At 39.5% G+C, this 25,619-nt stretch overlaps 1 protein-coding gene across 1 annotated transcript; it reads right to left on the reverse strand.

Moving 5' to 3' along the window:
- Positions 1-450: 450 nt before the first annotated feature.
- Positions 451-23,999, reverse strand: Icos (inducible T cell costimulator). Its single transcript, XM_005070650.3, has 5 exons — positions 23,881-23,999; positions 7,373-7,705; positions 6,653-6,759; positions 5,510-5,594; positions 451-3,149 (listed from the first exon to the last, which is right to left on the reverse strand). Exons 1-5 carry the CDS (start codon positions 23,936-23,938, stop codon positions 3,136-3,138), a joined length of 597 nt encoding a protein of 198 aa, XP_005070707.1. The 5' UTR covers positions 23,939-23,999; the 3' UTR covers positions 451-3,135.
- Between the last annotated feature and the right edge of the window lie 1,620 nt (positions 24,000-25,619).

The following is a 25,619-nucleotide window of genomic DNA, read 5'->3' on the forward strand; positions in this document are numbered from 1 at the left end:
GACATGTACATATGCATCATGGTTGTCTCTGATTTATACTTACACACACACACACACACATATGGATAGATGTACATCTTGAACACTGTCTACTGCCTGGTCCTAGGAGCATGGAGATCCCAACAGCAGTGAGCATAACTAATGCCTAGACTGTGACTTTCAATGTGTTTCAAATGCATTTTTTACTGACTGTTAAAGATGGAACCATTTTATTTTTAAAACAGAATAATGGATTGGAGATACAACTAAGTTGACAGAATGCTTACTTAGCACACTTGAAGTTCTGGTTTCAATCCCATTATCACAAAAAATAGGTGTGGTGCCTCACACTTGTAATACCAACCCTCAGAAGTAGAGGCTAAAGGATCAGACATTAAAGATCATTCTTAGCAAATCTGAGGGCCAGCCAGAGCCACAGAAGACTATTTCTAAACAACAAAAAGAAAAATATAATAATAATAGTAACATTTATTTTTACCCATTGAACAAAATAAGAAACCATGACACCATGAAACTACAATTGAATGCATGAATAAATTGAAATTATGATGAGGAACAGAAGATTTCAAAATACTTTCTCACAAAGTGTGTTTATTAACTGTGGAGGGCAAAATCACTTTACAATGGAGAAGCTTGACAGACATGACCTTAGTCAAGTGATGAAAATGAACACTAGCAGTAACGCAGCAAGCCAAATCTGTGAGGTGCCCTTTTAGGGCACAATTGAAAGAATACAATACCGCTTCTATGTTATTTCTGATAAAGATGAATAACCTATTTAATAATGAAGAAATATTAAAGTGACCCAAATAAGGAACATTCTACAAAATAATGGCTTTATGGCCTGCAAAAGAGCCAAGGCCTCAGACTGAAGACTGTCCAGAATGAAGACCACTCCAGAGACAGAACAACTACACACAAAGGGAAGTTCCCCAGAGAACCTTCCTCCTACATACATCCAAGACACAAGGGAAAGATCTTGAATGCAGACCAAAGACTAAATGTTAATCTTCTCATATGGGTTGAGAGTCATTAGGCACACCCTTCTTTTCTGTAGGAAATAAGCACCATTCCATGGAACTAGGAGGTCAATGCAGAAACTAACTCAGAGCAGAACACACTTTTTCCTGTGCATGTCTGCTCTTTTGTAATTTTGTAGATATTTCAAAGTTTAAAAAGGGAGAGAGCAAGATGAATAAAGCAACTATCTAATACAGCACACATGGTCATTGGAGAGAAAGTCTAATGTATATGTGGTCCTCACTAAGGTCATCACTTCTCTGCCCCCAGAAAATAGAGTGAGGCTATTCTCCATTGCTGGATACAAATGTTTCTTCTTTACCTCTTATTATTGCTATCATTGTTTAACAAGTGGCTCCTCTTAAAGCCAGTTCCTATTTCACAGAAATTTTGTTCTTCAATAATTCACTGTTAACTGTTTGGTGTTGGGAGGGAAATCCTTCATGGAACAACCTGAAGGCTAGCTTCCACAACCTTACACCCACCCAGAAAATTACACCTGATTCAGAGAATACAGCCAGGCTGCCCGAGTCTGCTGAAAAGAGAGAACACTATACTTGATTCAAATTACAAGTTCAGTACTGTACTGTACACAGTCAGTATTACACATGCTTAATGTAATAAGTACATAATGATACATCAGGTCCCACTTTTAAAGTAAACTGTAAGTAGGCAACTACAATATAAGACTATGAAGCAGTCTTATTTTACTTAAAGTTAAAAAAATAAATGTTGCATACACATTGACTTAGAAGCCTTAGGCATGCAGACAGGAACATGGAAAAAATGGTCCAGCTCCGAGCGATCACATGCTGCTTGCGCTTCTGAAGCATTCCAGTTAACTCGTGTTCTAAAGAAGACTATCTGAAAGTGCCAGGGCTGACTTCCAGGCTGCATACTTCCAGGAGAGGGAACTCTGTCTTGGCTTCTCTGTGCTTCTTCATAGATCCCAAAGACCAAAGGCTCGGAGGCTTCTCTCAACCTTGGGATTCCAGCTCATTCTGGAGTGCCACTCCAGGTTCATGGGAACCATTTCAGTCTGCCAAACCCAGAAGAAGCATGGCTGTAGTCTGGCAGCCACCTCCAGAACCTGTAACTTTCAGGCTATATAGATAATCCATTCTACCTCAGGAGAATGTTTGCCCATTAACAATATGTTGCTTTGCTTGCTTGCAACTTTAATATGATCTACAAAAATGGCTACACTTGTGACTAATAGCACCATGGAAACATAGATAATGATACAAAACACAATAGCAAAATTAATTTGCTTTTGATTCTGAGCAACGTTTCCTACCACTAATACCAGCACATTTTAACTGAATTTGAGAAAATAAAATGTCTTTGGAGGAAAAATACTACTTTGGCAGAGAGAATATGGGAGAATTACATCCACTAATGTTTTTGAGCAGCAGAAGGGAAAACGTGTAGTCTCAACTTCTTATCTGCAGTGGCTGCAGGCTGCCAAATAGACATGCGGAAGTATCTTTAAAGGGAAAATCGAAGGCATCTACACCCCCTCAAGCAGTGATCAACTGAAGTTTAGAATTTGGAAGAGAATGCTGTGTTGGTACTAATGTAAGAGTTCAATGTAGCATATACATCAACATCTCAGAAACGCAAGAGCTACCGTTATGAAGCATCTCCCTCTACTGTCTGGTTCTAGAAGGAACACTGATCCCTACAGCAAGAAAAAGTAATCTGAAAGATGAGGGCAGATGCTGACCATTGGCTGCCTGTGTGCTTTACAGATTAATACCCTTGGCATTTTTGTGAACATGTTGCAGATGTGTTTGTTTTGCTGGCCAGTGTATAGCTAGAAGCAGGTGCAGAGAGAGGGGGATTCTAACCAAGTGATGTGTGTTTGTCGAGTACACATGAGCTGAACCTTCTATAAGAAGGTGTTCGCCTTAAAAGAACTCAGCAATTCCCAGGCAGTCTGTTGAAATTCTGGGTGCCTAGTAGTCACTGATTCTGACAAGCAAAATACTCAAAGGAGATTCCTGCAGTCAAATCAAGTCAGATGCCCCGTGATCCAGAAAACAGAATTTCTCAGTTCAAATTTCAGGGGAACTGGTCAGTGTGGTTCCTCCATGGGTGCCAGAGCGCTTCAGATTATGGGGTCACACCTGTAACAAAAATTCCACATGAGCTGAATTCCCTTTAAGAAGCTTTCTGCTTTTCCCTGTGGTGTACACCCACGAGCTGTCTCACACACATGCACACGCGAGCACGCACACACACACACACACACACACACACACACACACGATTTCTATGCCTGTAAGGCTTATCTGTTTATCTGTTGTTCAAACTGCTCCAGCACCATAGCCCACTGTGCCTCACTTTGCCTTTCTGCCTCTGGCTTTCTCTGGAGACTTGAGAACAGCTTTATTCCGAACCCACTGCAGGGATGAGGGAGAGGTAATGCCCCTTGAAGACAGCTGCCAACTATAGGAAATGAAGCTGGTGGTCAAGCGTCTCATTTCCCATCCTTCACATAAATTGTAGGAGGCCTCCGTACACTTAATGGGACAGAAGTCCCATTAAGTCAGACCCCCAGAACCAAGCGCCAATACTCTCAACCTTACAATCACCTTTATTCTTGCCTGTCTCCCTTTTCCCTACTCCTTTGCCACTTCTCCATGGGAATACCACTCCAGTGAATGATTTATACTGAAAACCTTATCTCAGACTCTGTTTGGGGGGGATTCAAACTAAGTTAGAACACTTTATTATTAACACAATGATTGTGATGAAGTATGCTGTTGTTTTTGCAGGAGCAAAGTAATCAAACAAAGCTGATAGAAAGTGCCAAAGCTATGATATTAACTGTCTGGAAAGGAGCCACTGGCAGTCTGGACCTCAGCCCTGGTTCTCGACAAAATAATAAAGACTAAGTGTACAGGGTTAAACCCTCTTCCATGCAATGATTCCGTGACAGGCTATGTGTGTCCCTGAGCCACTGAGTGGTAGCCAAAATATGATGGTTTCTATTCTATCCCATATCTATTCTATCCCATATCATTCCATCCATGGGCACAAGATGTGTAAAATTTCCACAATGGATGTTTCAAGCTCTCTGGATATTCCTTAGACTTGATATCACCTGTCTCTAACCATCAATGAACTAGGCAAAAGCTTCAACCAGATTTCCAATGCCATCCAGATTTGGACATTCTTTACGTCCAAAACAACTGAGTATCACCATGAATTCCTCCTCCACCATGCCCTGGCCCCCAGCATCAACCTAAACCTTCCTTCCTAGCCTCTTCTCAAATCACCTTCTGGTAACTCACTCAAAAGGTTGTGTTGAAGGATGTCCACTAAATGTGCACCATCTGATTTCATGAAAATTGCAAGAAGGAAGATCCAGATATATCTCATTTTGTTTTCAATCTTATTTGAAAATTACCTTGAACCAACTGTGACCTATTGATCTTTTTCTTTTGTACTAGGGTTGGATCTAAGACCTCATACATACTAGGCAAGTATTCTACCAATGAGCTGAACACATCTCCAAAGCTACTACTGTTGCTTTTCCTCCTCTCCCTCTTCCTCTTCCTCTTCCTCCTCCTCCTCTTCCTCCTCTTCCTCCTCATCCTCCTCCTCCTCTTCTCCTCCTCCTCTTCTTCTCCTTCTCCTCTTCTTCTTCTTCTTCTTCTTCTTCTTCTTCTTCTTCTTCTTCTTCTTCTTCTTCTTCTTCTTCTTCTTCTTCTTCTTCTTCTTCTTCTTCGGAGACAAGGATGTATCAAGTGACTCAGCCTAACCTGGAGCACCTCATCCTGAAGATCAGGCTAGGCTTGAATTGCTATGCTCTTACTGAGACTTAGTTTTTCTTTTCTTTTTCTTTTCCTTTTCCTTCTCTACCATTCCTCCCTCTCTCATTCTCTTTGTTAATTTTGAAACAAGATCTCATATATCACAGGCTGGCCTCCAGCTCATTCTGTAGCTGAAAATGACCTTGTCCTTATGATCCTCCTACCTCCAACTCCTGAGTACTCGGGTAACAGGTGTGTGTTACCATGTCCATTATATAGTACTGGGATTGAATCCAGGGCTTCATATATGTTATATAAGCACTTTAAAAACTGAACTACATCCTTGACCCCTAACAATTTATTTTAATAGTAATTTACAAACACTGTTTTTAATATACTACAAAATGGATAAACAAAATTAAAGTAAAAATCCAGATTTTCACATAAAATACTAAAATTATCCTTAGGTAAAATTTCCTTTTCTTTTCTTCTTTGAGACAGGGTTTCTCTGTGGCTTTGGAGGCTGTCCTGGAACTCACTCTGAAGACCAGGCTGACCTCAAACTCACAGAGATCTGTCTGTCTCTGCCTCCCATGTGCTGGGATTAAAGGTGTGAGCCACCAATGCATGGCAATTTTCTTTTCTTTTAAAATAAAAACAAATAAATAAAGTCAAGTCTTAACATAAAGAGTGTTCCTCCCTCCCCAAGCCCCTGAGGGAATCTATACCTGCAAGTCTAGATTTCTTGTTTGTGTTGACTGCTGCCATGATCATGTATTCACTATTTGGGTCATGCACGCTGGATCCATACTTCTGGAAGAGAAAGTTAGAAACATGGCTTATTATCTGCTCTTTCCCACCTTTATGCTTGTTTTCCAAGTGTTTTCTGTCTTTTATTGAAGTGGCGTGTGACAAAAGTATAATTATGGACTTAGACTTAGTAGAACAACATGCAAAAGGGTTTCACTAAAAAGTGCTTTCTGAACTATGAGACAGCTCAGTGAAAAAAAGCACTTGTTGCCAAGCCTGATGACCGACACCTAAGTGGTGGAAGGAGAGAATAGCTTAGAGGTGCTCTCTCTCTCTTTCTCTCTCTCTGTCTCTCTCTTTCTCTCTCTCTCTCTGTCTCTCTCTCTCTCTCACACACACACACACACACACATGCACACACACACACATGAGTCTGGCTAATGGCCACTGGAACATTCACATACACACTTTCATATACATATAATATACAGAATGGAGTATAAGTTCTTTAATTTTGAATCTGTTGTGCGAATGGCTAAACAGAATGTTCCACAACAAAAGATAATTTGTTGTCCCTCTTATATTGTCCTGAATAGCTTTTCAGATGTTTTTCTTAAAAACAAGGAGTCTGGTGATATAAAGAAGCAGTTTCCTTCTTAACCACTATTGGTACCTAGTTAGATAATCTCATTGATTCAATTTGCTAAGTAAGAGACACTTATAACTAATTGTTTCAGCTTTGTCTTGACTCTTAGGAAGTTTATACTCAAATCTTAATCCAACATTTAACAGTTTTTTTTAAAAAATCAAAGGCATCTATTGTTATATTTTAGCCCCCTTCCTAACCTTTATCTGTAACTGGCCCCAATTTTCTATCTCTTTAGGAAAAAATAGTAATAATAATGTATCTCTGTAAGCCTCCAAGTCCTTTTGGGAACGAAATGAGCTAATAAAAAACAAACAGATAATCTCTGTTCCAAGTTACTAGTTTAATTAGTGTGTAAATCGGGGAAAAGGAATTGTCTCCTTTTTTCTCAGGTCACTCTGAGAAGAGCATCAGGCACTGATGAGTAAATGACCACCCAAGAAAGAAAGCATAAGAAATAGTAGAAATCACTTACCTTTTTTGTAAACCAGAAGATCAATATGCATCCAAAAATGTACACCACAACAAAAGCTGCACATCCTATGGGCAGCCAGAGCTTCAACTGGTAGCAACGCTGTGATTCTGGAGGAGCAGGAAGAGATACATTGATGAAAGACATGGAAACACATGTCTGCATTCAATGCTACATATAGAATGCTTTCCTAAACTGTAAAGCTTTTTAATCAAGGAAGGTTTTACTTCCTGACAATGATGATATCCAGTAGATGACAATCAACATCACTGCCACCTTTCAGCAAGGACTCCAAAATCCAAACCTCCCAAAGACTATGCCAGAGTGCTTACAAATGTGACTGACAGAGACTTTCCATCTGAAGCTTTCACAAGATTAAGTAGGAAAATGCATGGTATAAAACTGATTTTCAAATTGTCTCATCTTATTCTCCAAAGTGCTTCCACCTCAAGTGAGTAGAGGTACTATCCACTTAGCCATGATCTGGGTGCTTGAAAGATTAGGCCCTAATTCTAACTCAGCAGTAAATGTCACTAAATCATTTCTTCCTGATAAATGTAAACTGAATATTAACAACATATCATTCCTTGCATATTTCATCCAAGATGATTTGTTGCTAACTACACCTAAAGAATGTAACACAAAAAAATACTTGTTTGTTTCCATTGGTGAGAAAAGTCTTGGAAAAGGATATATACTCTTACATCCCAACCAATGTCTTACCGTAAATGTGCAGATATTCTTTAGGAGAAGTACTTTCTTGGAAAGGAGGTGGTTCAAAAATCAACAGGCTACAGAAGTAATAGCTGCTCTGAGAACTGTCCGGGTTGTTTAGGAAAAAAGAGACACTGCCGTTGGACAGCTGATACGAACAGGTCTTGGTTTCCTTGCTGGACCCAACATTTCCTTTGGTCTTGGTGAGCTCACAGAGGACATCTTCCCCTTTGAACAACTGCATCTTTAGCTGCTGGGTGGTCTCAGGGTACTTACAAGAAATCTGTACACCTTCATTGTAAAATGAAAACATCTTATGCTTGGCTGTGTCATTGGTTGCTCCTGGATCAAAAGGAAAAGAACAAAGTAAGAGTGCTGTTTTGTGAACATGCTACCCTAATAATTATATTTAAGTGGAAACATGATTTCTTTTTATAAAGTTACTTCTATTGATACCAAAATGAAAGATGTCACAGCCAAGCAAACAAAACCAGAATGTGACAAGGCAAAACTATGCACTATAGATGGACTTTTCATGTAATAGCATATAAAATGTATGTAGCAAATAACATGTTTTGATAGTATGACTCAGACAGAAAGGGTCTCCATGCTTTTACAGGTTCCACACTGGGGACCAGGTGATGAACAGAGAAATAAAAGATGTGCCATAATTTGTGTTAAGAACAAAGTGCCATCAGGGAAAATGTAGTAGCTGAACAAGGATAGACTTGCAAAAAGATGTTGTGGAAACAAAACTTTTGAAAGTATATAAATTTACTGGAGCTAATTAAATGGTTATATATAAACAGCATTACATCCTCTCACTGAAAGTAAAGAGACAAATCAATTATACTCAAATAGTAATGTGTCTTCTATGAACCCCATTCAATAAGGACCAAATCAGCCCAAAGATCAGGTGAGGCCCCAGATTTTTGCTCACTGTTTTTGAGATCACCAGAACTAGAATTGTTTTGTGAGATACATGGAGACCTCGGGAGGAGAAAGAGACTGAAATAATTTTAGCCTGGTTGCAGATTGTCAACTCCTGGCTTATAGGTTCAAGGTGTTCTTCTATTTGTTTGTCTTTTATTGTAATGACATATCATTTTTTAATGAAAAGTTTTATGCTGAAATTGTTTGGAAAAATATCAGGATGGTAGCTTTTATTTCCATTGGCAAGTCTCCTTTTTTATTAAGAAGATCAAGTAAGTATAAAATAATTTAAAAAATAGGAATCCCTAGTAAAACATGAGTTATTTCTATATTTTTGGTTTTGATATAGTAAACACAGCATTTTGTGCTCTGCAATTGTCATACAATGTCCTATCATAAAAGTTCCTCTTTTTACATGTTTGACATGATCATTTTTAATGACTGTGTAATGAGCCTCTGTGTTAATCTTTCATGATTTATTAAAACTAAGCATTAAGACATCAGGATTATTTCCAGCACTCTGATTTTCTATAAACACCCCAACATTTACCCAAATGTGTCTTGTCATATTATTCCCTTCAAGAAGGGATGCAACTTATATATTAAGATTGGTATCATACAAGATGATCTACTTGCAATATCTCTGTTTATGTTTGATGCCTTAACTCCTTTCACGCTTCATCACAATCATTTTATTTGTTTATTTGTTTATTTTAGTATCTCTAGTCCTTAGTATATACCTCTCGTATTTCCAGGAAACATTTTCAAATTAGAGGTTTGGCTATAAAAAATATACAAAAGTGTTCCAGCTTCCAAATTTGGTAATACTCCTTATTCAACAATAAAACAACAGGAAAGAGTAAACAAAATACCTAAAAGTAGTATTGCAAGGATTAGATCATTGATCTGAAGAGAATGCAGAAAATGCAGGTCAAACATAAATCAACACCCTGGGACCAGGGACATGAACAGAATGTCAGAGAGGCTTTTGCTCTAAGAACATTTATTGTTTTCCCACATTCAAACTTCTGTTTTTATGCTTTATCTCCCAAAGTCTGCAAAGTGAGGAAGCTGGGAGATGTTTCTTCAATAAACTGGTTTCCAAAGAATGCTGGAATGACACTTGGAGTTAAGGGAAGCCTGAGTGAACTGACCCTCATGTCCAGTGTAAAAAAATGTCATTCCTGGGGTTTTAGTTAAAGTAATCTCAGACTACGATCACCCTACACTTACAAAGTAAAAATGTAGCCTACGTAGAAAAGATGTTATGAGGGACTTTTGATAAGTGAATGTCCACAAGTTGTGATTCCTTGCTTAGTCACTAAGAGAGTGTGATATATAATCCATATGTAGGCCACAAATCCACCCTAATGCCTGAAGGGGAGAAGAGAGTTTGAATCAGGAAAGAACACAGAACTTAGAAAGGAGAAAGGTGTCTGTGTGCTGGCAATATTTCATTCTTGGCTTGTAATTGTGAAATGAGGTAGCCTATGTGATTGTTACTCATTCAAAGTTTTCTTTTATTATTTGTTCACATCTCTGTATGGATGTTTGGTCTTAAAATTTAGAAGTCTGAAAGTATGCAGAAGGAAGATAATGCTGCTTTCACTTTTTTCTAATACAGAGAAAAGTATAAGTTAAAGGCAGAGGGGGTGGGAACAGATGACACTTGCAAACAGGTGCGGCTGCATTGGCTTGGAGGGGGCACACGTTCTCCGTGAGGACTTTTGTCTGTGAGCCCCACGCTTTGTGTCTGCTGCAGAAGATAAGATCAGTGGACAGCTTCTCAGTTCCTTTAGTAGTGTTCAGAGGAAATTTCCAGGAGCCTTTAGAATGGCGGCAAGCAAACCACAAAGAGATCCTGGGGCAAAACTGTCTCTACAGCCACTATATACACACAAAACGGTTGTCACAGTTTCCCATTCTTTGCCCACTCTGTGACCCACAAGCCAGCAGGAGGTGAAAAGTAACTGTGAACTTCTCTCTTTTCATCTGTAAATAAGAAGTGAAAACAATGTCTTTAAAGGGTTCTTTCTGGTGAGATGGCTCAGAGGGAAAGTGCTTATTGCATGAGCATGAAGACTCAGCTTTGGACACACCAAAAGCCTGCTATCTGTAAACCCAGTACCTCGAGAAGAAAACAGGCAAGGCTCAAGAGCTTGCTGGGCAAACACCAGCCAAAAATGTGAACTCAGGTCCACTGAGCCACCCTCTGTCCAAACCAAGACAAAAAGTGATTCATGAAGTCACTGTCATAGACTTCTGGCCTCTACATTGGCACACACACATGTACTCATGTACTCCATGGGCGTACACACACTGACATCTACACAACACATGTACTCACACACTCCTTGAATGCGCACACTGACATCTGGCCTCTATATATGCATACACACATCTGTACTCACACACTACAAATACAAGCACATACACAGAGAAAAAGAGAGATGGGGTGGGGGGGTGTCTTTCCAACACTTGCTTTCTTTAAGTTAAGGATCAGAACACATCCGGAAGAGACCACAGACAACCAAGAGAGACCATGACTTCACTGTCAAGTGAGTCTCCATCAAAGATACCATGTTCCCCTCATCTTCTCTTTTTTATCATTATTATTATTATTTTCATTTTAAATATCTTGTTTTACATGTCAATCCCAGTTCCTGCTTCCTCCCCTCCTGCCACACCCCCACCATCCCCCCCAGCCTCCCACCCTATCACCATTTCCTTCCCCATAGGGGATATTTAGAGTCTGTCATTTCACTCAGGGCAGGGTCCAGGCACTCTCCTAAGAGTCCAGGCCTAATCTTCTCTTACAAAGGAATATTGCAAGAAGTCAGGAAAATGTTAAAGTGAGAGAAACTATCTTTCTAGCCTACAGAAGTATGTGGGATGGCTAGGAAGGGTTCAGTTTTTCTGTCATGCAGAACTAAGTTATGTGTCACTAAAATCACCTGGGACCTCCAGAGTGTCACCTATCAAGCACTCATAAATATTCATCCCAATGATCATTCTTAGCCTAAACATGTCCTAGCTCACCCTTTCATTATTGAACATGGTAATAAGAAGGCTGACTGGTTTCCACATTTCCTCTGTTTAAGTTTTAAGCTTTCCGTCTAGAAAAGCACTTGGCAACTGTAAACCTGCAATTTGAATGTTTGCAGCCACAGTAGTTAAACATTTACCTCAACATCACTTTGCACCTACAGAACAGATGTGCTAAATCTTCTTTGCCTCTGGCTGAATTTGGTATAATAATACAAAGAAAAGAGAGCAAATCATTATGGTCTGGGGAGATGGTTCAGTCTCTTAAGAGACTGCCATGTAAGTATGAGGACATGAGTTCAGATACCCAGCACTCACAAACAAAGGTGAATATGCCAGTCTGCATGTATAACCCCAGGACTGCAGAAGGCAGTGGGGGAAACATTCTTGGAACTCATTGACTAACCAATATAGACAAAACACTGCCAATCTAGCCAAATCAGTGAGGGTCAGGTTCAGTGGGAGACCCTGTCTCAAAAACTAAAATGAAGAGTAGTAGGTAAGATACCTGTCATTAATCTCCAGCCTCAACGCACATGCATTCACATGCCCATAGGCTCAAATACACACACACACACACACACACACACAGAGAGAGAGAGAGAGAGAGAGAGAGAGAGAGAGAGAGAGAGAGAAAACAGTGGAGAGAGACAGACCAGCAAGAGAATTCCTAACAATGAAAAGAATGTAATAGACAAATGGACAGGCTGTTTATGGAAAATGTGAACATACTGGTATGTTCCTCTACTCTCTTTGGATACTCTTATCTCCATGTCTAATACTTAACTTGGATTATTGGTATGATAGCAACAACGTATATATCCAGAATCTGTTTTGTTTGGTGAGTTGTCAAATCTGTTTGGTTAATTCATCTGTCACAGAAGTAGTTAATTTTTAAGTATCCCTCTCATCCATCTCTTTGTTGATTTTTTTCACACTTATGTTTTCGTCACATGCCAATAAACACAAAAGCCATCCTCCAAAATGAGACCGCTGCTATTATTTTTACTGTGGTTTGTCACACTCTTCTCACACCATCTCAATGCTCAATAAATTCTTATATACACTGTGTGTCCATGTCCTGAGCATCCTACAAATACCCTCATCTCACATTCCTTGTTTCCTACAATTTGAACTACTTCCCAGTAGCACACACATGCACACACATACAGTCAGCCATGGTGGACTTACATACAAAGTAACACGCCTACTATGCACAAACAAAGGATTAGCCAAGTTAAATTTTCTTCCTTAGGTCACACAACCTCCTGAGTTCACAAAAGAGCATCAGTTCAATCCACAGTCGAAGTGCTCCTAGCAACAATCAATGGAATCAGGAAAGTGGTTGCTAAGGGCCAAGGTTTTCAACACCACTGTTGAAAGTATGTCAACAGGAAGAAAGCTTTGCCCTTTGCCCTTTGCCCTATGATCAACCAAATCTTTCTACTCCAATTTTAGTTACAGTTAGTTCAAATCACAATTCTCTCTCTCCTCCTTCCTCGCCCTTCCTCCACCCCCTTCTGTGTAAAGCTGCCTAACTTTTGGGTTTCACTCTGGCCTGCTTATGCCCAGCCTTTCCTCCATAAATGTCTGCTTTGCCTTCATTATTCAAAATAATGTTTCTTCAGAGGTTGCTAGTCAACCAGTCCAAAGTGCATATTTAAGTCATTTTCTGACGTTTTTCCTCGGAGAGAAAATACTTACCAGTGTATAAAATATTCAGGTCTGACTGTTTATTTACTTGTTTATTGCCTGGCTACCCCCACTATGATACAAGCTTGAAATAGAGAACCTCATTGATAATTCACAATTCTATCCCAAGTATCTACAACAGCACCTGGTAAGTAGTAAATTATGATTAAAATTTACTCATAGGGATGTATGCATTCACATTTATTTATCTTACATTTGCATACATCAAGTTAAGTTGGAATCAAAACTGTGAATATTTTCCCCAAGATTACATGTCACATAACTAGAAAATAATCTAAAGAAAAAAGTTCTTTGCCTGTAGATCCCAGGTTCAAAAAGTTTTCTTAGCTAATCAATGTTTTTCTTGGTCCTTTCATGATTACTTAAGAGCCAGACAGGTTTAATTCTGACTGATTCTTTAAATCCCTGGAAGTATGTAATAATTTAACTTGTCCAGTGTGTGAACAGGTCATGGGGTCCAAGAACAACCATTTTACTAACCCATCCAAATATCAATAAACACCACATATCAGTGACTTTTAATGCAAGCACCAATGATACACATTTCAACACTAAGTTAAAAACACAAATGGGAATCTGCTTGTTTATATCCTAGTAGATGTCTTAAAAATCTTATCTAACATTTGCTTTACTACCCATATCTATCTGTCTTCTGCTGACACGTCTAGATAACATTCACTCTTAGAGAACAGGTGGTATATATCCAAAATCACACAGAACAATATGTTTTATAGGGTAAATTCTTCTCATCAGACTCAAATCTGTTACCTACTGTTGTGACTTTTTAATAATAGTTGTTATATTTGTAATACCAATTATTCCACTTATAACTATTGCTACCAATAGACTGTTTTCAAAAGTAAACTCTTAGGCATATATCCAAACGATGTCCATTCATACAACAAAGATGTCTGTTCCACTATGTTCATAGCAGCTTTATTTGTAATAGCCAGAACTTGGAAGCAACCAGGGTCCCTCAACCGAAGAGTGGATAGAGAAAATGTGGTACATCTACACAATGGAGTACTATTCAGCAGAAAAAAGTAATGGAATCATGAGATTCGCAGGCAAATGGATGACACTAGAAGAAACCAGTCACAAAAAGAGAAACATGGCATGTACTCTCTCATATATGGATTTTAGACATAGATCTGGGGAGTGCCAGCCTACAATCCTATGGCCAGAGAGTCTGGGAAACAGAAACTTCATTTAGTGGCTAATCGAAGAAGAGGCAGACTCCCTTAGTTAAGTACTGAGCTGAACTCAAGAAAGCCAATAACAAAGAGGGAGGACTGATGATCAAAGGGATTAAGACTGGACTGGTTTAACCCCCAGAAACAGCTGACCAGACAAAGGTTAACTCTTGAATCCCAGGCATCAGCCTGGGAATCCAGCATGGGACTGATCAAGACCCTCTGAATCTGGGTGTCAATGAGGAGGCCTAGGGAATCTATTGAGTCTTGGGCAGCAGATCAGTACCCATCCCAAGTATACACACGGACTTTGGACTTCCATAGAACAATGTGAGGTGCACTCTCACCCTGAACTCTTGGGGAAGGGTCTAGGCCCTGCCCTATATGAAATGACAGACTATGGACACCCCCATGGAGGGCCTCACCCTCCCTGGGGGAATGAGGGGATAACAGGGGCGGGGGCTTGGGGGGGAGGGCACCGGAGGAGGGAGGGAAAGGAAGAGGGACCTGGGACTGACTTGTGAAGCAACCTTGTCTCTTATCTAAATTTAAACTGGAAAAAAAAAAGACACTGGAAATAAGAAAATGCTAATCAAAGTAAGTGTGTTCATGTACTCGATGGAAAATAAAGTACATTTAGCTTTCCTGTATGCATTCCCTTAAACACTTTTCCATAAAATGTTAATAAATGGCTTTAGAATATTTTAAAATATTTTAACAAAATTTAAAACAAATTTGAAAAATTCTGAGACTATGAGAATTCCTCAGAGTTGTAATTCTACATTTGTAGAAATATGTTGATAAATAACAACTTCATTTTAGAAGTAAAGCAAGTTTTATTCATTTTAATTTCAAAAAAAACCAGAGTTTTTGTATTATGTGAGGTTTTATATTTTCAATTTTTTTAAGATAAGAACATTTGCATCTCTTTTTTTTTCGGGAATGTTAAAATCTCTGGAGTCAGTACAACAACCCCTACCTATAATCCCAACACTTAGGTGGCTGGAGCAGAAAGACTGCCATAGATCAAGGCCATCCTGGAGCTACACAGTAACTTCCAGCCCCACTTTGGCTACAGAGTGAGTGAGACACTATCTTAAGAAACAAATGGAGGGGGATAGGGTAGGGGGCGGGAGAGGCTAGGGGGGGCTGGGGGTGGGGGAGGAGGAAGGGAGAGGGAGCTGGGAGTAACATGTGAAAAAAATTAAAATGTTTTTATTTCAAAAAATAAAAAACAAACAAAAGAAGGAGGGGCTGGGTGGGGGGGCTGAAGGTGGAGAAAGAGAAGAAATCTCTAGAGAAAGTCCTACCTCAAAGAATTCATGGCATCTCATAAGACTCTACTTGCAAATTGATTCTTTTGATATCCAAACTATTTTATTTCTAATAGTTTGGATATCTAATCAGATGGTCCACCTGGGACCTGCCCAACTAGGACTCTGCAAACAGTTGTATTTGCTCTAGTTGAGAAAAGCTTTAAAGAGGTATGTAAAGACCCCACATAGCACAGAGGATGTAAAACAGACTAGCAATGTGATTTTATTCTCTTTAACTCAGACTTTTAACCACAAACCTCTACAAAGGTCTCAGAGTGAGAGATAAGATCTCCTGAGTTTGCAATTATTGATAGTGCTTATTAAACATATTTTCTGTAGCCACACAATGAGAAGCTTTAGTTGGCTCAGTAGAGCACAAAAGTGCGGTATGAGAGTTAAAGTTAAAATGTTTGTATTGGAATCTTGATACATTTGATATTTTACATACAAACTTTAGCATTGTTTTAAAATTTTGCTTCCCACCACTCTTTTATCTTTAATAAAACAGGGCCATTTCTTAGGAGTCAACTAACTAAAACTTTTAGATTCCTGGTTAGCAGACTCTTATCTGTGCATCATGCCTACACTCACATTGTAGTCCAAAAACATCCCCAAACCTAGTAAGAGTGAGTGGGTTCCACAGTAGGTTGGGTGGGCAAAATAAAACCCATCCCATCTATAGAAAAGCAAGCCAAAATGTGTTGCAAAGTAAAGACAAACAAACCACCAAACCAAAGCACTCCTTCTGTCTCTCTCTGTCTCTTTCTCTCCCTCTCTCTGTCTCTCTTACACACACACACACACACACACACACACACACACACACACACACACAGTATGCAAGCTGCTTTTACTCTCCAAGGAATTCTGAAAGGGACAAAAAACAACCCTTGGCTGTCTAAGCATGTATAATAAGAAAAATGAAAGATCCATTTTCTTCTAGTTAAAAGTTATTTTCTTTGTGAAAATGGAAAAACCCCAAAGGTGCCATAAAACTTTGAATCAATATTCGCAACATAATTAATTTGCAAATAAGCTACTCTGTTAGTGATTTCACTGCCAGTGGTTTGAAATTATCATAGGATGGAAATCACATGAGATTAAATGAGACTGTGTCTATTCCACAGAGAGGAGGGGACAGTACTGTAGAGATTCATGAATACATATATTGCTTCCCACTTCTCAGTTGCTATGCACAGTGCTTTAGGCTCACACACAGGGCATTTGTGTGTGAACTCATTTACATTGATGTTTATCTCCAGTTCAGCCCTCCAGGCCAGTTTCCCATCCTTTTAGCATCTCTCTGTCTCTGGATACAGTTAGTTCACCAAGTGTAGCTTGTCCAAGCTGAACCCCGTCACTAAACCCAACATTATCTCTTTAGAGAATCTCTGGCCAGCCTCAGGACACTCAGAGACTTATCATGTTTTCTACTCCCCAACTCTCTTCACCCAGTCAGTCCCAAGTTCAGTTGACTCTAGCTCATAGATGCCTCTTGAATTTATGCTTCCTTCTCCATTCCCATTGCCAATCCAGACCTTATTCATGTCTTCTTGCATCTGTGGAACCATCTTCTTGGCTGCCCCTGTCCCCCCAACAACAGTCTGTCCTCCTGTCTTTCCTCCATCTGCCTCTAAAATTGTTTTTCTAAAGCATGTCTTCATTAGTCCCCCGTTGTTTATAAGATAAAAATCCAATCTTCTTGGCACGACATAAAAGCCTCCATGATCCCATAGACCATCTGCTCCAGTCACACTGAAGCTGTGGGGCCATAGCTTTCACACTGTTTATTCTGTTTCCACAAACTGGAATCTTATCAGCCCTTTAAACAGGGAAATATTCCGTCACTCTTTAAGAATGACTCTAAGTCCTCTATTCAGGTCCTTCTAAGGCATGCAAAGCCTCCTGACTCTATGTTCCCAACAACACTTTATTTTCCTAATATATTTCTAGAACATATATTATTAGGTCCTAGTTATTCTTGTCTTGCTTCCTCATTTAATCATGAAGTCTATAAGGATAAGAAATGAATTGTTTCTCGGACCTGGAACACAGGAGAAACTCAATGATACTTTTATAAAAAATAAAAATAAGACCATGAAGTTTCAATATAATATTGGCAGGTGCCCTTAGCATGGGCCAAAAAGAGTAAGACAAGTGAAAAAAATCCTATTTGCTAGAAATTGTGGAACACTTACATCCTGGTGCAAAGGCAAAGACTCAAACTGATTGATGACCTCCCAATGTTTTGAACCCCAATAGTTTTCAGAAACTCCCATTGTATTAACTGTGTACAGAGTATATGGTAAAATGCATTATATAGAATGTATCATCTGTTCCTCAAATCTAGCTTGTAAGTCAGGTCACCTTTTCTGAATCTCTGTTTTGCAGCTGAGGAAACTAAGGCTTGAATAGTCATATTCAATAGCCTTGACCCTGGACAATAAAGTCAGCAGTGAATATTACTGAACTGAATCTAGATGATATGACTTCAGATTCGACTTACTGAATGCTCCCTCCCCAAGTCTGACACTCCAGCCCAACACCCTCACTTTACAGAAACAGAACTATAGCATCTGAAGTGGTTTCCTATGGGAAAAGAAACATTAAGTGAGAAGTGAAATTTTTCTCTAGTATTTCTTTTATTCCCTTAAGGTGTATGTATTCATAGAACAAATACTAATTTTCACATGGGTGTCGTGGATGCGTTCTATGACTGAAGGGTTAAATACCCACCAAAAACAGTAAGACTGTTTTTCAAATATGTAATTACATGTGTTTAATGCTATCATTTACCTAGATATTTATTTATTAACCATTGTATATTAAGCTGCCTTGTGTTTTTTGAACACAAAAAAGAAAATCTGATTTGTTGCTATCAGAGTCTAAATTTCTCACAGTTACTTAGTAACGTATCTTCCTGTAGAAATGGATTCATATATACAAGAAACTACCATTGTAATTAAACAGTTCAAACAACCACTTCTGTGGGGTTCTTGCTTTAGTCTCAGATGGTACAAAATGATTTAGAGTGGAGTGGAGTGATTACATTGCTACTGTTGCATGAATGGATTCTCCAAGAACAACATAAACATAAGCTGTTTAAGTTTGATTTCTCAAATGCAAATACAGTCACCTGTGAAGAATCTTTAATTGCTTGTGGGAAGTGCTCTAAATGTGACAACATGACTCAGAAAGAGTTGATTCATCAGCACCAGTAGTCGGGTGCACGCAAACACTTGAGTCTATCACTTTGCTTAGTCACAGCTTGTATCTTCTCCACTTTTCCTTAGGCAAAGCAGTTATGAGCATCAGAGTACCACGCACATCCCTCCGAGGTTGGCAACCCCAACTTCTGACTCTTTAAATTTGCACATCACTGTATAGTTTAGACAACTTTAGAGACCAACCAAGGGAAACAAACTGTAGTTTGACTAACAGCTTCAATATATATTTCATAGTCTGTACAAACTTATGTTCCACTTTCTAAAACATAATTTTGACTTCCTATAAAATCTCTAATTTTTTTCTCAGAATGACTGAAAACCACCACTTGGCAGACTATGTTTGTTAAAAGAATGACAGCACAGAGTTACCACTAATGTAGATAATATGATAATATTCTTAAATATGTCTTTTAAAAACTGGAAAGCCCGACAATTCACTTTACATCTCAAAGTGAATGACCTTAAAATGGGAATGTACCATATACAGTAGTGTTTGTTCAGTTTACTGCATATGTGAGAGTGAACATATTGCATCAAGCAATGAATGCTATAGATGGTGATATGAGCAAAACTAAGATGAAATCTGGGTTTTTTTCCCGTGCGCCTACGGGTTACTAGGAAGGTACTAGTAATTCAGAAAGTCTAATGGCGCATTACATCTGAAGAAGCTGTAGTTAATAAGCACAAAAATGAAAGCAATTCTGCTCATGTTGGTGAGAAAAGTTTTTACATGAGAATAATAGAGATTTCTAGAAAGAGATGGAGTGGAGAAGGCAGAGAGGAAAATGCGATCAAACAAATACTAGAAGAAGGAAAAAATACCTAAAAAAAAAAAGAATAAAGTTTAATTCACAAATGGAAGAGGAGTATATATGGTTCTATACAAAATTCCAGAACACACATGAGAAGGGGTGCCAAGTGAGCCTGGAAGTGTTGAATTCCAACCTAAAAATAAACAGCTTTCCACCGGGCATCGGTAGCGCACAACTTTAATCCCAGCACTCGGTAGGCAGAGGCAGGCAGATCTTTGTGAGTTCAAGGTCAGCCTGGTCTACAGTGCGAGTTCCAGGACAGCCTCCAAAACAATACAGAGAAACCCTGTCTCGAAAAACAAACAAACAAATTAACAAGTAAATAAACAGCTTTCACAATCACAAATTTCTAGAAGTTTGCCAGTTGATAGAGTCTGGCCTACAAGAAACTCTGGGTTCAGTCTCCAACCTCATAAACCTATGGTGGCACATACCTGTAATGACTAGGCAGGTGATAGGAAAAGAGTCAGAAGGTTAAAACAATTCTAGGCTATAGAAGAACTTGTCTCAAAATGTTTTGTACCATATTCTAATAAGACTTTTCTTTTTTTATTAAATAAAGAGGAGAGGAGTTCACCTCAATGTTCTTATTCCAGTGTGGCAAGTAAGGGTTAGGCATTCCAGGAAATGGTATGCCTATGCTTATTTCTTTTCTTTTTCTTTTTTTTTTTTTTTTTTTTTTTTGGTTTTTCGAGACAGGGTTTCTCTGTATTGTTTTGGAGGCTGTTCTGAAACTAGATCTTGTATACCAGGCTGGCCTCAAACTCACAGACATCTGCCTGCCTCTGTCTCACGAGTGCTGGGATTAAAAGTGTGTGCCACAACGCCCGGCTTGCCTATGCTTATTTCTAACTAGGACTGGAGATGCAGCTCAGCTGTTAAACCATTGCTTGGCAAGTGTAGGATCCTGGAATCAATGTCCAGCAATGCATGAATTTAACTAATTGTTCAGTTGTGATCCTCTGAACATAATGACTTGATTTACTAAGGAATATCACCAGGGGTTGGAGAGATGACGCAGTGATTAAGGGAACTTGTTGCTGTTCCAGAGGTCAGGGTTCAGTTCTCAGCACCCTCATGAAATCGCACAGCCACCTCTAACTCTAGTTCCCTCTTCTAACCTTGGGGCACCAGGCATGAATGTGGTGCACAGGCCTAAGTGCAGGCAGAACATCCAATTGCATAAAACAAAAAATAAATAAATGAATTTAAAAAGTATCAGTAACCTTCCAAATTCACCAGAAGCAAAGAAGAATATTAAAAGGAAGTGTTACTATCCCTACAAAACGTAAGATGAAATTGAGAAGATTCAATAACACAGGAAAATAAGAGGCAAATGCATAGTCTTAGAGGAATAAAATCAAGGCTTGTCATGCTGAGGATAGTTTCATTTCATCTATCCAAAGAAAAGGTTGTCAATGCAGAGTTTTTAATGAATTCTAGAAACAGGCGCTGAAGTGGGGGGCGGGGCTCGGAGGTCTGTCCATCTCCACAGACCTCTCGGGGTCTTGAGTGGAGGATGCGGTGCTAAAAGCACCGAAGGACTGTTTCTCCCAAGATGGTGGGGTTTTAAAACGACTCTTCGGTCACTGTCAGAGATAACGTGGGCCTGAGGGATAGCTCCCAGCTTCCTGATAGAATACCTCATGAGACCTGCATTTATTAAACATCGCCCGCTAGCAATCAGCCTCACTGACTGCATTCTCCACACTGCTTCCAAAGCAGTCTCTCTAAAGCAGAATTCAGTAGGTCACCCAGTAACATTCCCATTGCCTGGGAAGAAGCTCTTCTTGTATGGTTTCTTCTGTAAGGAAGAGCCTCCTACGATCCCAGAATCATGAAAAAAAGAAGGATATTAAATTTTACATTGAGATCCAGTGAAGACTGGACACATCCTAAGACTCTCAATAGTCTTACTTTACCACTAAATAACAAAGCTGGTCAGAATCCTACCCCCTGGAAGTTTATGTTATTTCTCTCCCACTTCAGTGGAACTGGGCACTCTGGGATTCTAATGATGGTTCTGCCACTGATTGCTGTGTGACAAATCACTTAGTATTTCCTGGTTTGTGAGTCTTTCTTGGCACTGCTTAAGGGTGAGAATCCCTACAGAGGCATGAGAAAACCAAGAGTTAGAAGCATTAAAAGTATTACAGAGGGCCCATGAGTTTACGTGAGTTTGTCTCTGTTTCTACCTGTGGAAATGGGAGTTCCTGGGTGTATATGCCCTTGTGGGGGGCACTTTGAATATGATTATTGTTAGCATGTTTATTATCACCTTTTAGTTGCTCGTGCCTCCATTGTTTTGGTACCTGTCATTGGAAAATGGCATTCTACATAGTACGGTTTTCCGTGTGATGAGAATAATTAACATTTCCTTTGGGACCTAGGGTGACTATTCCAGAAGAATTTATTGATCAGCTTAGTTTGGCAACTTGTGATAATCCTACAGTTGAATCTGTCCTCCTATAGAAATAGTACCCCTGCTCATACTATTCTTTTGAGTATAGCACCATCACCATAACTGCCCAAACTGGTTTGGTACACAGAAAACTTTTTTGAGACAGTACAAACAAACCATGCAATAACTTGTACAAATTTTCTTGAAATAAAAGCCAGAATCTTTAGCCTGGTTCTGGTTGTCTGAGTAGCCTGACCCCCGTCCTTCTCAGCCTCATCTTGCACCATCCCCAACTTCTTTCCCCTGTGCTCAGCTGCATCAACCCTGGTCCAGCCCCCTGACCTTCTTTTGAACACTAGGGATACTTTGTATTGATCTTCCATAAAGTTTTCTCTCCTACCTTGACACTGATGTCTCCACTGATTCCTATTTGTCCTTCAATTTCAACTCAAGTACTATTTCCACAGAAAAGTCTGTGTGGCTCCAGCTACATAAATGTACTCACCCTGCCTGACCTGACTCCTTGGCACATGTCTCATGGAAATGAGTTCTGCCTATACTTGTCATCAGCTCATAGGGTTATTTGATTGACGCCTCTTTCTCTAGTGCTCAGTTAGTTTCCGCAGAGTGAGCATACCTGGTTTTGCTCACCATTGTTCACAAAATAGCTAGCATAGCAGCTCCTGCATGGTGAGTGTCCAGTGCCGCATGCATAACGAGGTGGGTGGACAAGTACATGAATGTATTTCCCTGCCATGGCTATTCTTGGGTCATTTATGCTGCTAAGAATTTCAGGAAGAAAGCATAACTGAAAAGGCAGTGGCCCAGAGCTGTTCTTGGTACCTATTCCAGGTAAACCAAAGAGAGTCAACCCTCTTTGTTCATTCCTCCTCCTTCTTAAGAACACTTGCTTAACTTTGACACAGCACAAGATGAACTGCTGAACAAATTCAATTTTAGTCTTAACATTCTTTTTTGGAAGGAAAAGTAATGTCTACTTCTTTGTACCACTGAAAATTGTGTTTCTGGATGGGCTTATAACACTGACTATTCTGCTTTCACATCTCCTATTAAAGACACTCTCTCCCCACCACTTAGTGTCTCGCTTCACTTATCCCAATCTCAAGAACAGCACCTATGGTTAAGGAAAAAGGGAAAAATAATATGTAAGTGTATGTAATAAGAAACAGAAAAGAGTGTGTAATAATTTTCACTGCACACAACCACATTTAATCTGCCCGTGTGGTCTGACAAATGCAACCCACGAAAAAGAACCAAAGGCACCAAACTATTTAAGGCTTATGGGAGCCAGTGAAGGCTTCAGTCGTCCCTTCTCCCTTTTTATTTCAGATGACCCTGACATTTAGTGTCTAGAAACCTCATGGGAGCAAGCAAGATTGGTTTAACTCTGTCTCTAAGAAATGAAAGAAAGAAAGAAAAAACCCCATGACCAGCTATGCATTTAAGACATAGAACCATCCACTTTATTCTCCACCATAGAAAGAGCCCCAGCCCACATGTCAGGGTTATTTCATTTTCATTCTATTGACAGAAGTTATCTTGCCTTTCATCTTTCTCTGAAAACAGTGAAGTCAGTCTTCTACTTTACCCACTGACAGGTAACTCACAGCAAGTAATTTAAAATTTTAGTGGTCTGTTGAAATATATTTTTCTTGTTAAAACACAGTATCAAAAGAAGCAATGCAAACTCAGTGCCATCCTCTGACAGGGGAGGCTCAGAGCCCTGAACCGTGGGCTGGAATGCTTTGGAAATTGTGCTTTCAGAACACAAAAAAAATCCATTTGTACCAAGGTTTTCTACTTTAGATTTTTCACTTGAATTGTAAGTTAATAAGAAGTTCGGCTGGGCCACTCACCTGTTAAAGCCCGGATTTGGAAGCAGAGGGCAAAGGCACACCACAAAGACGACTTCATGTCTACCAAGAGCACCTGCAGTCCTCCCTTCCAGTGTTCAAAAGTGCCACTGAATTCACGTTCTCAGTTGTTTTCTGTTTTCTGGAGAGGAAGTGGGTTTGTGGAGGTTGATGTAGTGTCACATTTACCATCCAGTTAAAGGTTCTACACGGACAACTTAACACAGCGCCTCCTCCTGCATGTTAAGCGCCCAGTGCTGCATGAATGAATGGATGAGTGCATGAGTAAATGAATGAATGAGTGAATGAATTTTACTTTCAAAGCCATTTATGTGTCATGCATATGGTGAGGAACTTCATAGGCTATTGATAGCAATGCTGTGTGGGAAGCATTATTGTTTATGGGGTGAACGTTTAATTCACCGGTTCTTGTTGGTCAAAAAGGCAGGAGGACAATGCTGCCCTCATTTTGGCTGGAGGCACAAAGCCTCTTATTTTCAGAAGCCATTCATTCAGAAATATCTCTAGATCAATAGCTGCTGGGGACTGCGGGATCCAACCCACATGACGAATAAGACATATTTTGACACATTTCTTTCTGGGCTATTCACTCTAGAGATTAAAACACGTCCTGTGAAGTAGGACAGAAAATAAATGGAGTTAATGAGGAAATCGAAATTTAAAACATCTGAATGAGGAACATTCAAGAAAGCTGAAAAACAATATTTACATGACACTCATTGTAGATTATAGTTTTATACATGGTAGGTTCAGGTTTAGATCAACTTAACCCCTGATCTCTGTGTTACAGCCATCCATAGGAACTCAGGAGTCTGTAGGAACAGGCACAGATGACGCAAGAAAGCTAAAAAGCCTAATAAATGCTTCTGCCCCTGCAAAAAAGATAAGGGAGACAATAGCAATAATACAAATAATTTATTTACAGACACCTAAATTTTTATGTGAAATGTATCTTAGTTAAAAATACACCTAAAATTTAAATGTAGAGGGGATAAGGAGATGACTTGGTGTGTAAGAGCACTTGTTGCCAAGCATGAGGATCTAAGTTCAGATCCATAACAATCAAGTGAAAACTTGGGTGTGGCTGACTATGCCCAGCACAGCACAGTAGGGCAGAGACAGGTGGATCCTGAGAGCTCACTTACCAGCCAGCCTAGACAAAACAGTGAGCTTCGGGACCCATGAGAGACTGTCTCAAGCTGCAACTGGGAGAATGGTAGAGAAAAACAGCCAATGTTCTCTTCCAGCCTCTTCATGCCCTGGCATACACCACACACACACACACACACACACCCCACACACCACACACCACACCACACACAAACACACACAACTTCATTGTAGACTAATACATGTTTACTATGTATAAAATATACCATACTATGAATATAGTTGATATTACATTTGCATTGCTTACGTGTATATATTTATATTATTATGTATGTATTAAGTTATTTTTCCTATCTCACAAATAGGCCTGCTCCAAGTCCTGTAGAAAATGTCTTTGCTGACATTTGAACTTGTCCTCAAGATTCCCAGTAGCAAAGCAGAATGAGACATTCATGTCAAGACCTGTGAGCCCATCACTCATGCCAAGGCCTGTGATCCTGTCACTCTGAGGTCTTATCTGACTTCTAGAATGCTGGGTCTAGGCTGGGTCTCTTATAAATGACTGGCTCTTGACCCTTAGAAGTAACCGCTAGGTCAGAAGAGTAGTCGCT

The sequence above is a fragment of the Mesocricetus auratus genome, unplaced genomic scaffold (assembly GCF_017639785.1).
Source record: "Mesocricetus auratus isolate SY011 unplaced genomic scaffold, BCM_Maur_2.0 Super-Scaffold_100010, whole genome shotgun sequence".
NCBI classification, from domain to species: domain Eukaryota; kingdom Metazoa; phylum Chordata; class Mammalia; order Rodentia; family Cricetidae; genus Mesocricetus; species Mesocricetus auratus.